The sequence below is a fragment of the Balaenoptera musculus genome, chromosome 16 (assembly GCF_009873245.2).
Source record: "Balaenoptera musculus isolate JJ_BM4_2016_0621 chromosome 16, mBalMus1.pri.v3, whole genome shotgun sequence".
Taxonomy (NCBI): Eukaryota; Metazoa; Chordata; class Mammalia; order Artiodactyla; family Balaenopteridae; genus Balaenoptera; species Balaenoptera musculus.
In genome coordinates this window covers 73,661,087-73,684,770 of record NC_045800.1, presented here as the reverse complement: position 1 = coordinate 73,684,770, position 23,684 = coordinate 73,661,087, and the positions used below count along the sequence as shown (strand labels likewise).

The window sequence follows — 23,684 nt, the reverse complement described above, 5'->3', positions numbered from 1 at the left end:
CAGGATCTCGCTTTGGATTTGTAAGCTCCCCCCTTCCATTAAACCACTGATGTCTCTGTCACTGACTCCAGGCTCTTTCTTCTGTCTTGAAGCTGGGCAAGCACAGGCTTTACAGGGTGTAGCCCAACAGATGGGTACTATTATTATCCCCATTTTACAGTTCAGAAAACTGAGGCTTAACAGTTAATTTCACAGAACAGGTAACTTGTCCATCACCAGACAGTTACTGAGTGACACAGGATTCAGAACCAAGCAGACTGGCTCCAGGGTCTGGGCTTGTCACTACGTTATAGTGCCTCTACAAAAAATACAGTATAGGTAAGACCTATTATCCTTTAAGCTGCCAGGCCTGCTCTCACACTCCCTCCCACACTTGTGGGAAATGCTGTCAGGTTCTTTAAACTGCCTTCCAACTGCTCTGGATTCTCCATCTTTTGTTTTTTCTCTTTCTTCTCCAAGTTCTGCCTTAGCCATGCCCTCAGACTCCGGTCCTGTTTCGTCCTAGGCCATGATTCACATGTCTTTCCTGGCAATGCTTCCTTAAACCACCTTGGGTAAATATCCAGCTCGATTTAATTTGATCTGGGAAGCACTTTGTTGCCACTGCGTTGGCCTCAGGAACAAAACATTAGTTTGGATCCCGCTGCCAGATACGCCACTGAAGTACTTCAGCTTATCTGAAAGTCTGACTTCCCAGGAATATCTACCCACGAACAAGTAGCAATGTAAACTTAAATACAAGTTTTAGTAAGCTTGGCAGCTTTATCTCCTAAGCAAACTCATAAAGCATTGGCCACAGAAATTTTGATAAGTTCTCTAAATAGCTTAGAAGAAAATCCATCTGAAAAGTAAAACACCACTTTACAATATCAGAGCAAGTCCAGAAGGCTTTTACACTTACACACTTAAACCCAGCACCCCCCCACCACCGTCCACAGTGATTCATCTCTTGATTATTAAAAGAATAACAAGAGTAAACAGTCTGTTGTTTGGATATGCAAATAGAGCAACGAGATGTATTCACAAACCAGTACTTTGGGAAAACCCTAAGTTCCACCATAAATGGAGCCGAAGAGGTGTCACCATTGTTCTTCCTGACAGTGGCCTGAAGGGACCCATTTTCCTTCCATTTCTCCTCTCTTTCCCAGGGATCGGGTGCTTTACTTAAGTGCTCTCTGCTTCTTTTAGCAAAGGCTCTCACCAGCATGTGACTCTCCATTTCCTGGACCCATAAGTTTTCTTTTCTTATATTATACTGGACATCTAATGCCCCAGCTTTTTCATACATGTATCTTTAGGGTTTTTTGAAAGCTACACCCATATTTACAGGGGAAAATAAAATTTCCTTCTAGGACTAGAGTAAAATAAATTGTGCTACCTGAATGGCAGCGGGGGCGTGGTTGGTTAAACATATCTGTGCTTTGTAACTTCTAACTTTGATTAGAAGGCTGAAGAGTGGCAATGTTGTACTTATATTGAAAGTGTACCTGTTGAAATCAGGCCAAGTGCAAGGCCTCGGCGGCTGTCGAAATACTGGCACGTAATGGTCACTGTTGCAGTATATAATAAACCACATCCGAGACCTAAACACAAGAAGACATTGCATAAATTAAGCCAGACAGTATTACTTCAATGCAAGAAAAAAAACAGGTGTAATTAAATAACTCTAATAGGACATTCTATTACTAACTGGCTAAAACTCTTCAAAGTATGGGTTCCTAGATCTCTCTGATGTTAGTTGTGCAGTTCCAATGAACACATTGGGCAGCCTTGGTTTTCACTCCACACCCACCCTAAGGTCAGGGCCAAGTCAAAAAAATAATTCAATTTCTAAAACATGAATGAATAATGCAAATTTAAATTAAGACATTATGGAGAGATAGAGAAAATGGTTAAATCACACACCAAATAGCAAAATTTAATCAAACTTGCCCATTAAATATCTCTGTCTCTCTTCCGCACCTTTACCCTTGGCTCAGTGTTCTTCCTCCTCTAGGTCCTCTAAACAATTTTATAAAATCCCCTTCATCATGCCAAGCTATTTTGCTAGACTTCATAGACTGGCACACCCCAGTCTGCAAAACAAAGGCCCTCTGGCGCTCTCAGATCATCCCATCATCGTAAAATGTATATTTGTAAGTTTTTATCTTTTAGAGATGCAAAATACCTTATTTAGGAGTAAAATGTCATGTCTTTAGTTTAAAATATCTTCGCAAAAAAAAAAAGAGGAAGAAAATGCAATAAAATATTAACAACGGTTACATTTAAGTGGTGACCATATGGTTGCTCGCTATACTATTCTCTACTTTTCTGTAAATTTGAAATTCTTTTACAGTTAGAAAAAAAAAAAAAAAACGCTTACAACTCACTATCCCTTTCTTGAGACCCCAGGGCAATATTGAAGGCTCTTGTTTGTTGGCTTAATCTTTTTCTCCCTATTAAGTATCTAATAACCCCAGTTCTGTTTTTCATAAAAATTTCCTCTGGCTTCTAACTCATAGCATTTGCCTTTCTTCTGCAACAACGTCTGTTCTTGGGGATCACCCTATAAACAACACAAAAGCCGTCATCTAAAAACTAATTTTAACTATGACTCATTAGGTGAGTTATTAAGGTCATTTTCATTACTTTCAAATTGCGACCTGGACTATCATTAGAAAGAATACATGGGTTTAACAAATACAATGCATAAACATTTTAGGAAATTAGCATTTAACTCAGGACCCAGATGATCATCTGTGATTGCATTAAAAAGTATTCTTAAAGAAATGAGATAGATGAAAATAATTATACTTTAAATAAACCTTTTAAAATATAGCACACTTTTGTATGATTTAAGGGAAGAGATACTATCTCATTAAAACATGAGTTGGATTGATTTATACATTTATCATTATTACATATAATATACTTCGATGAAATAAGACCTGTTCCTGAACGATCAATTTTGTGAAGCCAAAAAATGTCACCCTTAACTAAAACTCTATTTCAGAAAGCCTTTGGAGAGGGAATGAATTTACTTTTGTGTGATTTGGTTGTCAGGGCTCTGTCAAATGGTAGGCATTAGAGACAAGAAAAAAAAAAGGCATTTCTGATTACTAAATGCCAATGCTAGAAAAGTTAAAACAGTAACTTTTAAACATTTTACCTTAGACTGAAAAGAAAGAAATTTTAAAAAACTATTTCAAGGCCATGGGTTTCAGATAAGATCATCTCATTTTTTTTAAAGTAGCAGAAATTTGAAATGCTTTTTCTCTAAACTTTTCAAAAAGCAGAAGGTGACATGATGCTTTCCCACATCTGTATTAGGATGACCTTAAGCCACCAGTTATTAAAAAGATGGTCCTCAAGGTCTTTCAATGGAGTCCATGAAGTCAAAACTATTTTCATAATGATACTGACATGTTTCCTGCTTTTTTCACTGTGTTCACATTTATGCTATTGGTGCAAAAGACATGGTGAGAAAAACTTCAATAGCCTTAGTACAAATCAAGATATTGGTATCCAACTTCATACCTTATATGTTTCATCACCACTCACTCACAGTAGAAGCAAACAAATTTTTTAAAAATGCTTCATCTGAATTACAATTGTTGCCAAGGAAAAGCACTTACGCAATTGTTTTAGTAGCCAGCTAAAGTAGCCACTTTTTCCATGCAACCCTGTATGTATTTGAAGGAATGTCTGACAGACACAAACTATGGTTACTCAGACTTGAGTATTTGGCAGACATTTTCTTGAAAACAAACAAGGAAAATAACTGACAATAACTGTTACCAATGATAAAATTTGAGCTTTCCAGCAAAAATTAGAATTTTTGGAAACTTTTATCCAACACCGTGATTTGACAGCTTCCCAACACATAAAGATTTTCTGATAAGCCTATTGGTGATACTAACAAAAGTGATTTTTTAGCTGTTGTTTAATAAAATGTGTCAACATTTTAAAGTTCTTGCATAACTCAGAGAACCAATATTTTTCACATAACCAATTCATGATGTTACAAAATCAGATTTGAATGCTGACCTATTCAAACTACAGAATAAACAAATTGATTTAATATTACAGAGCATGAAAAGTATATTGATGTGGTTTCAGGTTCCATATTGCAATTAACCCTTGGAAAACTATCATACATCAAGTTTTGGGACAGTATCAAAGAAGAGTTTCTACAGTTACCTGAAAAGACTATTGAAAACCCCTCCCTTTTCCTTTGTGTGAGACCAGATTGCCTTCATAAACTTCAACCAAAAAAGCACATTGCAACAGACTGAGTACAGAGAAGACGTGAGAATCCAGATGTCTTCCACGAAGCCAGGCGTTAAGGAGATTTGCGAAAATGTAAAACAAGGCCGTCCTTCTCACTAAACTTTTTCTTTTGGAAAATAGAATTATTTTTCATAATAAGTATGTTATTTATGCTAATGTGTACTGGGTTTGTTATTATTATCTTTAAATGAATTACTAAACAAATATTTTTAAATTTCTCACCTTTGAATACAGTAAATTTTAACAGAATAAATATAAATAAGTAAAGTCCACATAATTAAAAGTTCCTTGGGGGTCCTAAATAAAAGAGTGCAAAGGGTTCCAAGAATATAAAGCTTGGAAACCACTTCCTTAAAGCCTTCTTTGGTCTCCAATCATTTTTAAAAATTAATTAATTAATTTGGCCGCAGCACGTGGCTTGTGGGATCTTAGTGCCCTGACCAGGGATTGAACCCGGGCCACGGCCATGAAAGCACTGAGTCCTAACCCCTGGACCGCCAGGGACTTCCCTGGTCTCCAATAATTTTTTTTTTTAATTTATTTTATGTATTTATTTTTGGCTGCATTGGGTCTTTGTTGCTGTGCGCAGGCTTTTCTCTAGTTGCGGCAAGCGGGGGCTACTCTTCGTTGCGGTGCACAGGCTTCTCATTGCAGTGGCTTCTCTTGTTGCGGAGCACAGGCTCTAGGCACGCAGTCTTCAGTAGTTGTGGCTCGCGGGCTCAGTAGTTGTAGTGCACGGGCTTAGTTGCTCCGTGGCATGTGGGATCTTCCTGACCAGGGCTCAAACCTGTGTCCCCTGCATAGGTAGGCGGATTCTTAACCACTGCACCACCAGGGAAGCCCCTCCAATCATTTTTGATCAGACTCCTACCAATGAAAAAATTTTGAGAATCGACCTCCAGTATAAGCATAATCATTTTTAAAATGAAATACCTAAACTACTAACGATTCAAAGCATAATCATTAGCAAAATATAATTATTTTCCTTTACTTACATAGGTGAAACTAAACATATTTACCTGTTCTAGCATTTCCTTTCCATACCTTATGTTTCATTCCACATACTGTGGGTGAGACCACAACCTCAGAGGCCTCTTTTCCCTGATCTCCTCCCATCAAACCAGACATCACGCTGTTTATCACTCCCACTGCCTCAATTATCAACCTCCCACCGTGTGAACTACCACTGCCTCAGTTCACCTCCTCCAGATCTTTTCTGTTCTGAACAATGGCCTCCTAATCACCATCTCAGCCTCCAGTACTTTTTCTACCAATCTACTGTCTAACCCACTGTTATACAGCTCTCATCACATTACTCTCCTGCAATAAAGTCCAAATAAACCCTCCATCATCGGGTCTCTGTTGCAAACCAAGCTTTGACATATTTGCAAGTCCCCTCGTGACATGTGCATTCCTTAAACAAATATCTCTGAAAAGACCCCTATTATCCACTGTATCTCATGCCTCTGAGCATTCGAGCTCCTGGAATGTCCTTCTCCCACCACCCTCACTCCTTTTCCAACCCGTGCCCACCTGATCACATCCCACCCGCCCTTCAAGACTCAGCTCAAGCACCAATTCCTGCATGAAGTCTTCTTCTGCAGCCCCTCTCTCACAAATACATACTATACCCGCACTGCATGCTGCTTTCATTTTATAATTGCACTTATTTTACTGTGTTACAAGTTACATATGTACAAGTCTCCTCCCCCAGCTAGACAACGAGCTACCTGAGGGCAGGTTGTGTCTTATTCATCTGAGTATCCTGGTTCCAGGTCTGAGCCTGGCACAGAGTGTTAAAGTTATTCTACTACTTTTTCCCATAAACCTCATTTGAATTTCCCAGTGTTAAGTCACATTGTCTAATTTCAACCCTTTCTATCTATTCTTACTCTGGCTGTCACTCTCTCTTGCATTTTTCTCTTCCTCTCTGTGTCTCATTTTCTCTATTCATATAACAAACACACACACACGGTATGTATGTATGCTTGTATGTGAGTGAATATATATTTTTTAAAAATATCTTTACATCTGCCTTACAATTAAATGATGCTGATTTTTTTTTACTTAGGCCAGAAAATAAATCTTAGCTGTAAAAATATTTAAGACTTTTTTACTTTCACAATAATTCATGTAACAGGATGGCATCATTAGAATACAGAATTAGAATTATATGGCTTGAAAAAAAAAAGATACAACTAATTTACAACGTGTATGTATTACAGGATGATGGTTTGGGCAAATCACACTAAACAGCCTCAGTTCCTCATTTTTCTTAATCTCTGTCTGTAACTAAAAAACACCCAGATCAATTAAACTGATAAGAGAGATATAAGAAGAAAATATAACTGAAGTAAAACACTCTAATATGATAAAATGCATCTAATTCAGAAATATAAAGCAAGCATCTCTAAGGAAACAGCATATGAATAAAATCACACAAAACAGACAAGCGGTAAACATTGGAAACTGTGTACATATTTTGAAAATTGTCTATGAATTGTTTTTAAATATTCTTTCATTATATACATATTTTTGTGTATATAACTAAACAGACATCTATCAAGCCCCTACTTTTATATATGAAAATTTCTCCCTGCAGTATTATCTCTATGAAAAGGGAATATTTTAGTAATAGTGCATTCTAATATGGCAATCTTAAAAAGTGATGAGGGTAAACTTACAGAATCCAGACTCTATGTGTAAAATAGGGGTTAGGTATAGCACCTAGGACTTTCTTGGTTTGGCCACTGGAAGTCTCATATCCTGAAAACCCCTTCGTCCTGGGCAAACCAGAAGAGCTGGTCACTGTGTGTGCCTCTTGGACCTGCCTCTTGGTCATCTGGGAGAATTTCCCTTCTCTATGTTCTGCACCAAGTATTTGATCACCTCTTAGAATAGCTGAGCCAGTAGGATTTATCATCTTGACCAAAGGTTAAGGTAGGCAATTGCCTATAATATTCCAGAAGTATCTACTTCTAGAAATAAAATTGTGAGGATGGAACTTTGGATGCTGAAAAAGATAAGTTTAGAGCATCCAAATGCAATTACTGTTTATGTTTCTAGCCTAAAACATCTGTATGGAAAAAGTTTAAAAGTTTAAGCAGGGACTTCCCTGGTGGTGCAGTGGTTAAGAATCCGCCTGCCAATGCAGGGCACACGGGTTAGATCCCTGGTCCGGGAAGATCCCACATGCCGTGGAGCAACTAAGCCCATGCTCTGCAGCAAGAGAAGCCACCGCAATGAGAAGCCCACACACTACAACGAAGAGTAGCCCCAGCTCGCCACAACTAGAGAAAGCCCATGTTCAGCAACGAAGACCCAACGCAGCCAAAAATAAATAAAATTAATTAAAAAAGAAAGTTTAAGCAACTGGCTAGCTTTTTGATTGACATGGCTTTACAAAAGCATATAGCTTTGACACTGGTTTGATTAAAGCACAAACTTTATATGCTTAGCGTGAGCACCCTGAACATGACACTGGCTGGTCAATAGCACAGGCTTGGGACCAGGCAGGCGTGGATTCAAATGCCAACTCTATCACTTATTGGCTGTGTGACTTTCAGCTTCCTCATCTTTAAAACAATCTCATAAGATAGTTGTAAAGATTAAGAGACATAAAAAATGTAAAAGATTTCAGTATCTGGGCTTGGAATATAACGAAGTACCCAAAAATAGTCATTGTGCTGAAATATTTTTTCACTTTTCCACCTGAGTATTATGGTATTGTATATAGCTCTAGCCTCAGACTAATTAGAAAATCATAGTTCCTTTTTATAACTAACACCCATGAGAGACAAAAGGCGGTCTTTAATGGCACAACTCTTAAAAACAAACAAAAAACAAGGGCTTATAAAACTACCTGCTAAAGCAAATATCCAGAAAACAACTTTTATCTCATTTGCCGTCACTAGAGAAGGAGAATCAGATTGTCTATGAAAGTGGGTTATGCCCTCCTGAAGCTCAATGGACTATGCAGATATTACCAAGAAAAGGAAGGAAGAGAAAATTGAATGTTTCCAAAATCAAGAAGAGATTATTAAGAAAACAGTAATCAGGTAGCTAAGGAACAATATAATCTGAAGAAAAGAGAAAGCAAGAAATTGATTTTGAGTTGTGCTTTTCAGAAAAGCAAAGGGAAATAATTGGGAAGAAGCTTGAGCAAGTCATTAAGGGCATATTTCCTGCGGCCCCTCTTCCCACTCCTCCCAGCGTCCCACCACATTTTCTTTTTCCCGATTTTAGTAAAGTTATTGAGAACACAGGAGCCTGAATTACCAGGTTTGGCAGTATGACATACAGTCACTTGAAAACCAGCAAGCTGCCATTTTATTCTAGCTACAAAACCCAAACAAGATAACATCATATTCTCAAGACAGTATTTTTTAAAAACTGGTAAAACAGAATTATGCCAACTAATACACTTCAGTATTCTTTTTGATGTTTTATATTATAAACATACCATATAACTTTAATTTTCTTTCTCTATATTATTTAATCTGTTATACAAATATTTCTGATTCAATAGAGCTTCTTCAGTTACAAAAAGCTGCTGCTGTGGTCTTGAACTAAGAGGTCAGAAAGGAATTTAAGGGGAAGGGAACAAATATTCATTACACACCCGTGTGCCTCTCTACATACATTATCTCATGAATAGTCACAATATCTCTGTGAAGTCACGTTAGTCTCATTTCATAAGCAATACAAACGGAAGCTCAGAGAGGTTGGATAATTTTCCAAGGTCACAAAACTGATAATGATGGTGATGCTAGTGAATATTTATTGCTTTAACTCATCCATCCACAAAACCCTAGAAGGTAGTTACTACTATTATGTTCAGTTTTAAAAATGAGGAAGCAGTATGTAAGCGACATGTCTACAGTCCATGGCTGGCAAGTGAGTAAGATAAGATTAACCCCCACGGCCGAACCCCAGAACTGGACTGTTAGTGCTTTCTCCTGCCTGTGCCATATTATCTTAAGAGACCATCTAGTTCATTCCAGAGAGGAAAATGCTTAGAATATTGCACAGAATGGGTGCTCAATATATGTTACCATTAGACTGAATCTTTCTTGTTTTTTCTAAGGAATTCATAATACAGAAGGGAGGAGTTTAGGTGGTGTAATAATTTCCTGTCACTTCCTTTTCAACTGGATACTCTACTTCCAATGGTGAAGTCATTGAATGGAAGTGTCATTGTTCATTAAATTCCCATTTATTTACCCTACTGATATTCCATGAGCCCTACATTCTGAGCCTACTGACAAAATAAAACCACAAAGAAGTCAACCATGATAATAAGTGTTAATAATCTCCTAGCAAGAAGTAGCTCACAGGGGCCCAATAATTACTACAGTGCGTGACTTTTAAGTATTGAAATTAAAACTTTAAAAAATTTTTAAATTATTTAAAATTACTGGAACCTGTAAAATTATTATTGAAATTAAAATTAAATTGATTTTTGACTATTGAAATCCAACTCAACTCTTTCATTTATCTTATTTTTATTTTGCTCGACTTCACTTAGTCCTTACAAGACCTATGTGAGGCAGGTTTCTTAGTCTGCCTTCACAGATGAAGAGACAGTCATTCTTGGAGACCGAGGGGCTTGCTCAAGCTCACAGGACCTATGTCTCCTGACCCGAAGCCCAGGGCTCTCTCCATGAGCTGACAATCTCCTCCTAGTCACAGGGATTCAGAACCTGTTGCCAAATCAGAGTCATATACAATCTTCAGACGTGAGCCTGTTTTCTGACCCAGATTCCATTAAGTGAAGGAAAGGCCAGGATTCCAGAAGGAAGGACGTTGCAAAAAACACTATGGCAAATATATAGACAATAAATTTTTCCCCAAAGAAAACTACGATCACTTATTTAGGTATCATACACAAGGGACAGTGGGATGTCTTTTGAGCACTGTAGGACACAGGAAATGAACCGGCACCGCTAACTAGGGGCCTGAGGCACTTACATGGCCTCCCCTTAGAGGGGGGTCACATGAGGGCCAGGTAATATATGGGATCATGGCCCAGGTCTGGCTCACAGTGGGTCCACTGAGTCCATGGGCCCAACCTAGTCATTTCCCCAGTTCCTGATATTTAACGGGAGCACATGAACATAGTAGTTGGTATAACCTTCTATCTACATTGTTTTTGGCCAGTGAAGTAAAAGCTACCATAGTGGGGAAAGCCAAGTGGAAGCCCTGTAAGCCCACCACCGCCAGCAGCAGCCAGAAGAGTAAGTCAAGGCCAATATCAAATCCTATCTCATTAACAGAAGATCACGGGTTCATGGGGAGAAGGGGCAGGGTTAGCTACTGAAAGGTTCCAACACCATAAGCCAAATCAAAATCAGTTTCACAGGTTAGTAAAGCTCTCTCCATTGCTACAGAAATTCTGAAATTTAGTTATGGGAGTTACCCAATTTTGTCTTTTTCTTTCTATATACCTTTAGATATGCTTCCAACACAATCAAATGTACATAAAATCTTAAACAATGTACATTAATTTTTTTCTTTTTAAAAATTCATTTTTATCTATGGGGAATACAAATACTATGGTATCACTCACTTTGGGTCAATTTTTAAGTCAGTGACAACTTTGGATATGTACTCACAAAGGCTATACCTTAACCTTGAAACCATGAGAAGGAGTAAAACCCCATGAAATTTTAAACGCTTAGTCCAAAGTTTTGGGGAAATGCCCAAATCATGCCGATGGCATAATGATTCAACTTTCTATGTAAAAAAGGGGTTTGTCCTAAAAGGAATAATCCGATGCTCATACACAAACACAGATATCTACCTTTTTATTTTCATGATTTTAGACAAGAATGCAAGATGACTATTCAATGAATACCTTCAAATTCTACACCAGAGAGCAACATATTTGCATGTATAGGTTTAAACTGTATTAAGCACTACAGGGAATAAGTCATATAAAATATCAAACATATAACCTGTTCTCAAAGAACTAACAAGTGACCTGCTTATTTAGATTATGATCTGAGTAGAATTTGGGTATGTAGTTAAATTTAAAATAAACTTTAAGAGTTCTAAAAGCACTACAAATAATTACAAATATGTAAAAGAGGTCAGGATCTGGTGTCAGACTGAATGGATTCAACTCCAAATCTCCTACCTATGTGGCTTTAGTTAGTAATTTCACTTTGCTTGAGCTTCACTTTCCCCCTCTGTAAAATGGGCTCACATGAAGACTGGATGAGATCATATAAAGCAGAGCCTAGCACACACTACCTCCTGGAATATTAGCGGCTATAATTTCTATTATTTATTATTGGGGAGATATTCCCATGTGAAAAAGAGGAATATTGGTAGTCAAAAAAATTAAATTCTTTCAGGCTTGACTCAAACCAACCCTCTTGCTGGAATTTGTCTCTGAAGTATTTAAACAACAAAATCCTGAGCCGCAGCGTGTGTCCCTGCCTGGGTTGTGCCCGGCTCAGCTGTGCTTTTCCCTTCGCTGCCACATGTAGCAATGAGATCTTCTCTGTTCCAGTCTTTTCCTTTGCAGCTTCTCTTCCTGTTAATTAGCTGTGTCAGCAATGGCAGGCACCTCTTCCTCCACCCTAATATGCTGTGTTCTAAGAATTTTGCCATCATTTCTGAACAACTGTCATATAGATGGTACTACGGAACTCATGCCTAGAAAACTGGCTCTTAACATACGTTTATCAAATGTGTTGTGACTTTTCTGACACTAAAGCAAAAACATGTTGATCAGGAATAATTCATTCTTTATATAAAATATTTGAAACTGTTTAGCCTTTTATCAGAATTTCATTTGGAAAATATCAATCTTTCTACAGATTTATAACTTATGTCCCTCTGATTATAACCCAAATCATTTCTTTTTTTTTTTTTTTTTTTTAATTTTTATTTATTTATTTATGGCTGTGTTGGGTCTTCATTTCTGTGCGAGGGCTTTCTCTAGTTGCGGCAAGCGGGGGCCACTCTTCATCGCGGTGCGCGGGCCTCTCACTATCGCGGCCTCTCTTGTTGCGGAGCACAGGCTCCAGACGCGCAGGCTCAGTAGTTGTGGCTCACGGGCCCAGTTGCTCCGCGGCATGTGGGATCTTCCCGGACCAGGGCTTGAACCCGTGTCCCCTGCATTGGCAGGCAGATTCTCAACCGCTGCGCCACCAGGGAAGCCCCCAAATCATTTCTTAACCCTTTCATTACTTAAGCAAATATTCAATTACATTTTACTGTATAATAGAGTGGGCATAATATTTTTATGATCTAAAATAAAATATTTCATTCTCTCTATGTGACTAATATACTTTTCTATTTGTTCAAATTGAATATGAAGAACTAGAACAACTTCTGCCTACACTGTATTTCAACTGTTATTCCCTCCAATTGTATATGATAACATTGGTGTAGTATTAAAAAATTCTAATTCCTAAACATTTGGACTTACATAGAGGATACATTTGAAAGTGATTATTTGATTTACAAAATAAATTTTTATTATTCAAAAGAAACAAAAATTCAGTTCTTTCAGACGTTAAGAAGAAACTTTGAAAGTCGGAGTCTTTTAAAAATTCCTCACCAACAGCTCCTCGGGATCCTGAGTCTGGTGACGCTTGACATTGAATACAGTGAGTACAATACATCACAGAAGCACTCCCCCCACAATTGCCAGTGCCCTCAGGCCCTGAGCCCTGCACCCTTTCCTCTGCGGTAACCAAGATCATCATTAATCATCCCCACCACTCAGTTTTCTTCACTCATGCCTTACCTTTAACAAAAATAATCATTATTATTATGTGCTTTAAAATCTGCTTTTTACTTCTGCTATCACCTTGTGATTGGGGCCCCGGTGATAGGTGCTGTGGAACCGCAAGGATGTTTAGAACAAAAACAGTTCAACAGAGCCCTGCTTCACTGCCCAATAGGAAAGGGACCACTTCGTACATCAGTGAGAAGTGGCAGGTGTCAGTGACATCTAAGTTGCATGCTTCTCTCCCTCTTTTCCTTTTTTGTGCTAGAGAGACAAGTGCTGAAATTAAAAAAAAACCTCCCCATGCCTTGCAAGAAAACAAAATGGGCATTGTTAAAACACATTTATCCTTTGAAGTATTTTGATTCACTGGGTGGATGTTTTACTAAAGCAACCATTTTTGGTGAAGCGGTTGCTGAAAGTGAATTATTCCTGAGCGCTTTCACTCCTTACATTAACTGAATAAGAAACGTCACAGGGGTCAAACATTTAACTCTCAAAGCTCAGAAAAGCGTCACGGGGACCAAGTTTCTTACCTACAACAATGCCATAGGAAAAAAACAGAAAGTAGATATTGGGGGCAAAACTGCTCAACATGAGGCCTCCTGCCACCATGAAGCCACTGAAGATTGTCACGGCTCTTGCTCCAAAAGATGAGACACACAGGCTGCACACAGGACCTAAAATCATAAATGAAACCTTCACTTATTTAATAGTAACCTCCTCTCCACATCCTATCATCCGTCCGAAATTTAAAATGATTCTTTCCATCGTAAAACAACAACAGCAATAATAAGCTGCCGTGTGTTCACTATGGGTTGGACACCCTGCTACTTCACATAAACAATCTCCCTTCATCATAACCTCACTGCATTCCTGGGAGGTAGGTGCTTTTGTTATCCTCATCGTTCTGATAAGGAGATTAAAGTTTCAGAAGAGGAAGGTCACGTAGTTAAGAAATCGGGGCTCTGGAGTCAGACTTCATTAAATTTTCAATGAGAGTAATAAGCCGCAGCCACCCTCAGAGTAACAATTAAGAAGTAAAAACCCAGGCCACCTGGCTGTTGAGTCCATCACCTTAACCGCCACACTCTTCTGAGGATTTTGGTCTCCTGTACTTGCCATGCATCTTTTCTACCCAGAGCTCCTATCCAGCACAAGGCCAGTCATATAACTGATGATAAAAATAAACTTAATGATAGACTCAATGCTATCAACAGCATGCTTATAAAGGGATGAAGTGAGGGTAGTTACTCCCTTCCTGGAGAAGATTTTGGCAGGTGGGGCAAATGCCTCTACCCTACCCACCCAGGCATGACTTTGTCAGTATCACTGCCCTACACACTACATGTAACCTGGAATTTGGGGGAGGAAGTGCACTGTTGACTGACAGGTAAAAGGGACCATTACCTGGACCAGTTCTATGCGGAATTGGGCAACTGCTCATGTACTGGGATTTAAGTGATAGTGAAATTCTCTCTCACTAGCACTGTACCTTGACAGTATCTACAACTACGGAGCTTAGCATATTAGAAATAAAAGGACATGAAGGGTTACTCAGCCCAGCAGTCTTATTTACATGGAAGGAAACTGAAGCTCAGAAGGGCTGTCCATGGCCATGGTTAGAAGAAAGAGCCCAACATTTAAAAGCAAAGAGAAACATCTTAATTGAGTTCACAACAACCTTTCAAGGTACAAATCATTATTCCCGATTTTTGAAAAGCATGCTCACCAGAATGGCAAAAGACAGACAACAATAAGTGTTAGCAAGGATGTGGAGCAATCACAACTCCCATAAACTGCTAGCGTGATCTCCTAAAGCAGAACACAGCGCTGTATAACTCAGAACTTCTACTTCTATGTACACCTACACCAAAAGTCATGGACATAAATGGTCACAGCAGAACTAGTCATAGTAGCCATCACCCACAGATCCAGATGTTCTTCAGTAGTAGAAGGTATAAGTAGATTCTGGTGTATTCATACAATGGACTATCATATGGCCACGAGAATGAATGATCTACAGCTACACACAGTAATGCGCGTGTATCTCACAAATGTATGTGGAGTGAAAGACACAACAAGAAAAAGTACACATTGTGGAATTCCAATCATAAGAAGTACAAAAACAGACAAAATTAATCTATAGTCAGAAGTCAGGATAGTGGATCTTTGGTAGGGTGTAGGAAGCTATAACCAGAAGGGAACACAGCCCAACTTCTAGGTACTGCTAACGTCCTGTTTCTGGATGTGAATGTGCTCATTACATGGGTATGTCTGGTTTGTAAAAACAATTCACTGAGCTATACTCTCATGATGTGCACACTTTTCTGTACATATCTTAAAACATTTTAGGAAACCTCAAATGGAGAGATAGTGTCACCCATCCACAGTCTCACTGTTAGTAAGTGGTGGAGCCAGGATCTGATGATCCCAAGCCCATTCTTAGAATAACAGAGAGTCTCTTAAGCACGTATTTAAGACCAGGTTATGAACACTGAGATACCACCGGCTTTCAATGCCTAGAGCCATCCCACATTCCTCCCTGGTCATAAACTGGACCCTGTCATTTCAAGCCCTCTTGTGTGAGCCAGTATGGAAGAGCAGACTGATATATTTACATGACAGAGGAGAATATTCTACTCCAGTGTTTTAGGAGGAAAATCCATTTGAAAGACCAAACTTATCTGACAGTTGAGCTATGTGTATACCCAACGAGAAACACTTAGATACTTCAAAAATAGAAATGATTTTAAGAGTCAAATTTCATAAATGGATGTTGACATCATAAAGTCATGACCCTTCTATGCTGTTTACCAAACTGTACTGACATTGACAGTCAGTGTTTACAAATTTAACAGGCACATGGAATTGAAATAGATATTGTTACTGGCATACTTGAAAAGTTTCAAGTTTCATCCTCAAAGCAGGATTTCAAATTTATGCTCCTTAATGCATGTTAACTCTACAAGGAAACTCAAAGTTTGGGAAGATGGGGGTGGGGTGAAGGGTAATAATTTTCACAGCATGTACCACCAAAACCACTATTTTATCAAATGTATAATATTATCATCAATTTTGTGATACATTCTTAAATCATGTTTGCCTAATACATGACTCTTTGAATAAAATTAAGCCTAAGGAAGAAATGAGCAGTTCTTTGACAGATGAAAACAGCAAATTGAAAACTGGTTTTAAAAACTTCTCACCTCACACCTGTCTGGCCTTTATCAAAAAGATAACAAATGACAAGTGTTGCTAAGGATGTGGATAAAAGGGAGCCCTCATGCACTGTTGGTGGGAAGGTAAACTGGTTGGTACAGCCACAATGGAAAACAATATGGAGATTCCTCAAAAACTTAAAAATAGAACTACCATACGATCCAGCAATTCTACTCCTGGGTATTTATCCAAAGAAAACAAAACCACTAATTGGAAAAGATATATGCATCCCTATGTTCACTGCAGCATTATATACAATAGCTAGGATATGAAACCAACTTAAGTGCCCATCAATAGATGAATGGATGTGGTATATATATACAATGGAATATTACTCAGCTATAAAAAAAGAATGAAATCTTGTCATTTGTGATAGCATGGATGGACCCAGAGAATATTATACTAAGTGAAATAAGTCAGACAGAGAAAGACAAATACTGTATGATTTCACTTATATGTGTAATCTAAAAAACAAAACAAATGAAAAAACATATTTAAACAGAAACAGAGTCATAGATACACAGAGTCAGAGAACAAACAGGTGGTTGCCAGAGGGGAGGGGCATAGGGGGAGAGAGAAATAGATGAGGGGAATTAAGAGGTTAGAACTTCCAGTTACAAAATAAATGAGTCACAGGTATGAAATGTACTGTGTGGGGAATACAGTCAATAATTATGTAATATCTTAGTATGGTAACATACTGTAATTACACTCATTGTGGTGATCATTTTAAGATGTGTAGAAATATCAAATCACTATGTTATGTACTGGAACTAATATAGTGTTGTAAGTCAGTTATACTTCAAAAACAAACAAGCCAACAAAAAAGCTCATAGAAAAAGAGATCAAATTTGTGGTTACCAGAGGTAGGGGATGGGGGAGGGGGACTTGGATGATAGTGGTCAAAAGGTATAAATTTCCAGTTATAAGATAAATAAGGGGGCTTCCCTGGTGGTGCAGTGGTTGAGAATCCGCCTGCCAACACAGGGGACAGGGGTTCGAGCCCTGGTCTGGGAAGATCCCACATGCCGCGGAGCAACTGGGCCCGTGAGCCACAACTACTGAGCCTGCGCGTCTGGAGCCTGTGCTCTGCAATAAGAGAGGCCGCGATAGTGAGAGGCCCGCACACCGCGATGAAGAGTGGCCCCCGCTCGCCGCAACTAGAGAAAGCCCTCGCACAGAAACGAAGACCCAACACAGCCAAAAATAAATAAATAAATAATTTATTGAAAAAAAATAATAAGTACTAGTGATAAAATGTACAACATGATAAATATAATTAACACTGTTGTGTGTTATATATGAAAGTTGTTAAGAGGGTAAATCCTGAGAGCTCTCATCACGAGGAAAAAAATATTTTTTTCTATCGCTTTAATGTTGTACCTATATGAAATGATGGAGGTTCACTAAACTTACTGTGGTAATCAATTCATGATGGATGTAGGTCAAATCATTATGCTGTACACCTTAAACTTATACAGCGCTGTATGTCAATTATATCTCAACAAAACTAGAAGAAAAAAAATTCTTTACTTTCACACCACCACCTGCTGCTTACTTAGAGGAAAAAATCTTGATGTCAGAGGTTAAAGACAAAGAATTTTAGAGCTGAATGGGGCCTTGGAAAGGGTCCAAAGACCTCATTTAAAAAATGATGAAACCGTAGTTCAGAAGGATCATGTGATTTGACCAAGAATCCACAGCTAATCAATGACAGGGCTAAGGCCAAAGTCAGCCCAGCATTCTTCCCAATTGAGACATATTTCCATTGGCACCTTAATGTTTTTCTAGAAATATCAGTTAAAAAACCACCTGTGCACTTTTGTTAATATCTTACAGCCTAAGTAATTTTATGAATTTACGGAGGATGAAAACATGACACTTATGCTCATTTTGGTGTTTAAAAGTTTAGAGCAAACTATTTTATTCTCATCCTCAGAACCAGGGTATTTCTAGACTCGATCTACACAGATTTAAACCACAATAGCCCCAGGTTTCATCAATAACAATTAGGGCAAAGTATAACTGGAAGTGACCACTAAGTCACATCGACAAAACTGACACATTTATGTGTTTAGCTCTTCCTAGTAACAGGCAAGCTTTCCAAGATGATAAACCATAGATTACTCCTCAGCACTGGACTAGTTTCAATTCAAGAGATTCATTAAATCAAAGGACTACTGTCAGGGGAGATTTCTTAGGAGGCTCCAGGTCTTTTACTTTGCAGAAGGGACCTTTAGAACAAAAGTTAGTTAACTTGTAATATGAACCAGTAACTCCACTCCTTGGAATCTATAAAATTTTAGAAAAAAGGGAGGGAGGAACATCATCACTGGGTTGCCAATTTTCCTATTTTAACAAGTAAAGACATTTTTAAATGTAATAACTATCTATTATCACTTCCATTCCATTAAAGAGGAAGAAGGAATATTTTAATAAGGAAATAGTGAGAAGGATACAATTTCAGAGTAAAATGGAAGCCAGTAAGAAGATAGTTACACACACACACACACACACACACACACACAGAGACACGCACACACACACACTACATATCACTGCCTTTATATTCATTTTGTCTTTCATAAAAAGTTTTCTTGAACTCACGGTTGTATGTGTATTGGGGTTTAGGGGCCATTATTACTATTACTACCTTCTGTCTGGGTGATTAATCTTGATTGGTTGGATGAACTGAAAATGCTAAGTAGCAGAGCTAGCAGTCAGAACAGAAGACTGGTCTGAGGATGGCAGGCGGCAGGTGGGGCGCTAAGACGTATGCAGGGCTCTTAAAAGATATTCCACTCTCCTGCATAGTAGCCTGGCAACATCTTTGGCACAATGCTGACACGTTCCCTCAAAAAAGGTAAGAACCTATATATTAGGGAGTAACTCTATAAACCAAGGGTCCCCAACCCCTGGGCCGCAGACCAGTACTGGTCCCGAGGCCTGTGAGGAACCGGGCCGCACAGCAGGAGGTGAGTGGTGGGTGAGCGAGCGGAGCTCCATCTGCCGCTCCCCATCGCTCCCCATCGCTTGCATTACTGCCTGAACTGTCCTCCCACCCCATGGAAAAACTGTCTTCCACAAAACCGGTCCCTGGTGCCAAAAAGGTCAGGGACTGTTGCTATAAACCAAAGTGATGAATGAGGAACGAAAGGAGGATGCGGTTGGGCTTTCAAGCCCTACAACCTCTTAAATACAAACGAAACAAAAACATAAAGTCATTTGTTAATGGTCACCTGCAAATCAGACTGATTGATATCATTCTCAGACAATGAGGGGAATTAAATGAAGGAAATGAAAATGAAAACTCGAGGGAAAAGCGTTTTGTTATGATCAAGGGTGAATTAGAAAATGAGAAGGATGAGAAGATGTGGTACATATATACAATGGAATATTACTCAGCCATAAAAAAGAACAAAATAATGCCATTTGCAGTGACATGGATGGACCTAGAGATTATCATACTAAGTGAAGTAAGTCAGACAAAGACAAATATCATATGATATTGCTTTTTGTGGAATCTAAAAAATGGTACAAATGAACTTATTTACAAAAGAGAAATAGAGTCACAGATGTAGAAAACAAACTTATGGTTACCAAAGGGGAAAGGAGGGGAGGGATAAATTGGGAGATTGGGATTGACATATACACACTACTATATATAAAATAGATAACTAGTAAGAACCTACTGAATAGCACAGGGAACTCTACTCAGTACTCTGTAATGACCTATATGGGAAAAGAATCTAAAAAAGAGTGGATATATGCATATGCATATGTATAACTGATTCACTTTGCTGTACAGCAGAAACTAACACAACACTGAAAATCAACTATACCCCAATAAAAATTAACTTAAAAAAAAAGAAAGAAAATGAGAAGGATGAGTTGTTCTAAGGAAGTCAGAGTGATGTACACGTTAAGGGATGAAATTGTTTCCTTTAGCCCTTCAGGGTAATGTGGGAAGAAATGGAGTTAAATTTTTTGCTGGCTATTAAAATTAACGTGGAGGAAGAATACACATCTTGAAAAGTTTGCTAGTAACATAAATTTCGGTCTGCATTAATCAAACAAAAGAGTAGATATTTGACCATTACCATTCCTTCACTATTTACCAAGCATCCGTTAGAGCAGCACTGCTGCGAAATAGAAAGATAAAGGGCCACACATGGAATTTTAAACTTTCTACTAGCTACACTAGATACATAAGAAGAGGTAAAATTGATTTCAATAATATATTTTATCCAACCAACTACATCGAAAACATCATCATTTCAACGTTTCAACACGATTAAAGAGATATTTTACACTCCTTTGTTTTGTACTAAGTCTTTGAAATTCACTGTGTATTTGTTACACTTAGAGCACATCTCATCTTGAACTAGCCACATTTCAAGTGCCCAACAGCCACATGTGGCTGGTGCTTACTGTACTGGACCACACAGCACTGGAGTCTCATATCATGGCAGAAAAGGACACAGAGAAGAAGACGCAAAATTTCTGACCTAGACCAAAAGGCAAAACAAACACATATCAAAACCTAAGGCCATGGGCAGTAAGCACCAAAAGAAAGGTTCAGATCATGTGTTTGGGGATTTCAGAAAAGGGAGATCACCATGGGCCAAAGAACTGAGCCTTGAACTGGGCTGTGAAGTATTGACAAAAGAGATGAAAATACACTCTAAATGGAGAGAAGAGAACCATAATGTGGTTCTCCAATTTGTAATTTTTATAAGACAGCTTTGGAAAAGAAATTATTCCCTTTGGGAAAGAAATCAACTTCCATGCACTTCTCTCTCCCAAAAAGTTTCAGAGAGTCCCCAAAGTGGTAGGATGGCCAGGCCTACTGTCGTTAAGTAGGCTGACGGTACAATGAGAAATAAATTACAGCAGTAACCAGGCTGTGTGCTTGTAGCGCTGCAAGGATTTCCTAAGAGAGCAGATTGATTAGGCCCACGAGTCCTATCCCTCTACTTACAAGGTGGGGAGCCCAACAAACTGGCAGGTTTCTCACTTCTTACTCCCCCCCCCCCCCCCTTTTTTTTTTTTTTTAATTTTTGGCCACACCCCGCAGCATGTGGGGCCTTAGTTCCCCGACCAGGGAGGGAACCCGCGCCCCGCACTGGAAGGCGGAGTCTTAACCGCTGGACCGCCAGGGAAGTCCCTGAGACCAGGAATTTTAAGTTCATCTTCCTGAGGAAGAGAAAGGCACTACGGAACCACACCCACTCAAATCCTTGCTCTCCAGTATACAGATCACCTTGCTTATCGGTTGCTTTGGGGTGTATCATGTACATTTGCCTTCTTCAAGTCAGCAAAACCTGCCAAGATTCTCACCAAACCCTAGACCTGCCTAGCACACTGGGAACGGGCCAATGTAACAGAATCCTTGTAGGAGGCAGGAATTCAGTCCTACGCAAGGAGTTAAGAGGGGGCAAAACTGTACAGATATGCTGAAACCCAGCTCTGCCAACACGCACAACTCAGGCAGCAAGCCTGTTGGCTATAATGACTCATTATATTAACCTGGAGATAGATGTACTGACTCATTAGGGATCTGAAGGTGTTTGGAGGAATTAAAGACAAAAAAAAGAGAGAGGGAGGAGACTGTTAAATCTATTTGGAGTACAAAACTACAGAACAAAAGAGCTCCCTGCTGTATCAGCAACTCTGTGGTCAGAAAAATGGTCCCACCCTTCTCCTTGAATGTGAAGAATAACACCCAACCAAAGAGTGCTTTCTCCCAACTTAAAACAATATGAGGCCATGATCGCCCTTTAGTTCAGTTACCTTCCATTCCTTCTGAATCCTTCAGGTTTCGACCAGAGAAACTGAACCAGAAGAAGACTTGCATTGAGAGATGTATTGCAAGGAACTGGCTTATGTGGTTTTGGGACCTGGCTAGGCAAGGACAGCATCCACAGGGCCAGGTGTCAGGAAGGACAGATTGGAACGCTCTCCCATAGGATGAAGCTATACTCGTAGGCTGAATTTCTTCTTCTGGAAAAGCTCATTTCTACTCTTAAAGACTTTCAACGAATTGAATCAGATCCACTTAGATTATTTAAGATAATCTCGCTTACTTCAAGTCTTGGAGCACATCTATAAGATACCTTCACAGCGATACCTGCATGAGTGTTTGCCTAACGGTGGAATGCAGCCCTAGCCAAGTGGACACCTACTATCACACCTCCTAACACATCACTCCTTCTCCAGCCAAATTTACTCTACCAGACTGCATCACCTGCAGCGCGATGCCAGGGCTTTGCATACGGGGACCCGGCGTGGACTGCCCTCTCCTTGCCCATGCATCTGGCCCAGCCCACCCTCCCTTCTGGCCCACTTCACAGCCTATCTCTATAAAACTCCAGAGACTGCCCTGTTCTTGCTATTCTTGGTAGTTGTGGTGAAGTCTCAAGGCATTACTACCCTTTTTTCCTGTCTCTTCCTTGAGACTCTAAATCCCTTATAGCAGAGATGGTGTCTGGGCCTCCCTAACACACAGGAGAAGAGACTCTCTGAGTGTGTGCAATGACGGTGTATAACCCAGGGAGGCCGAATCCTTGATATTCAGCTTTATTCATCCTAAGGATCATCTGGAAAAACAATTCAGATGAGAGGTCTACTTCTTAGTATTTTCTCAATTACTCAAGTTTCAAAGAGAAAGAATTAAGATTATAAAGAGTGTAAAGTTAAGAATTGCATGTCTTTTCGTTATTCTTAGCTACTGTCCAAATCTGGGTTTGTTAAAGACAATGGGTGGGCCTTTAAATTCCAGATGCTTAGGTACAATCTTGACAGCTCTCCCTCCTGCCCATCCCCCTAGAAATGTCTTTGTCTTTCAGGCTGAAGGGTCCCTTTCTTTTGCAGATTCCACAGTTTGGTTGGGACTGCCTGGGAGAGTAATTTTATTTGTGGGGGATTATTGTTCTTTAATAACTAATATTTGTTGAGTACCTACCATAAGCCCAGCACCATCTCAAGTATTCTACATGGCAATCATATAAGGTAGTTACTTTTATTTTTTATTTGTTTATTTTTTTGGCCGTGCCGCGCAGCATGCGGAATCTTAGTTCCCCAACCAAGGATTGAACCTACGCCCCCTGCAGTGGAAGCATGGAGTCTTAACCACTGGACCACCAGGGAAGTCCCAGGTAGGTACTTTTATTATCTCCAATTTAAAGATGAAGAAACAGACTTAACAGGTTAGAAAAACCATTGCTTGGTTGTCAATCTTTCCCTCCTTTTTTTTTTTTTTCCAATCTTCCTCTTAGACAGTGTGTTCATCTTGGGCAGGACACTAAACCTTAAGGACAATAATGCCTATTTCAGTGTGTTGTTATGAGGATCAACCAAGATCAAGTAAGTGAAGGTGGCTGGTATTGAGCCAGGCACACAAGGGGCACTTTTTGAACTAAAGGGGACAAGTACATGAAAAGTAGAATTT

The 23,684-nt window shown here is 39.2% G+C and overlaps 1 protein-coding gene across 4 annotated transcripts in view; it reads right to left on the bottom strand.

Annotated features, from left to right (window-relative positions):
• The window catches only part of SLC16A9 (solute carrier family 16 member 9), a 63,278-nt gene that overhangs the window by 6,241 nt on the left and 33,353 nt on the right, over positions 1-23,684 (bottom strand). For 3 of the 4 annotated variants that reach the window (XM_036829201.1, XM_036829200.1, XM_036829202.1), the window contains 2 exons: positions 13,549-13,692; positions 1,488-1,583 (listed from right to left, as the gene is read on the bottom strand). In XM_036829201.1, coding sequence (XP_036685096.1) covers positions 1,488-1,583; positions 13,549-13,692 — 240 coding nt within the window. The remainder of the gene's footprint in view (positions 1-1,487; positions 1,584-13,548; positions 13,693-23,684) is intronic. The other variant, XM_036829203.1, reaches the window with a different exon arrangement.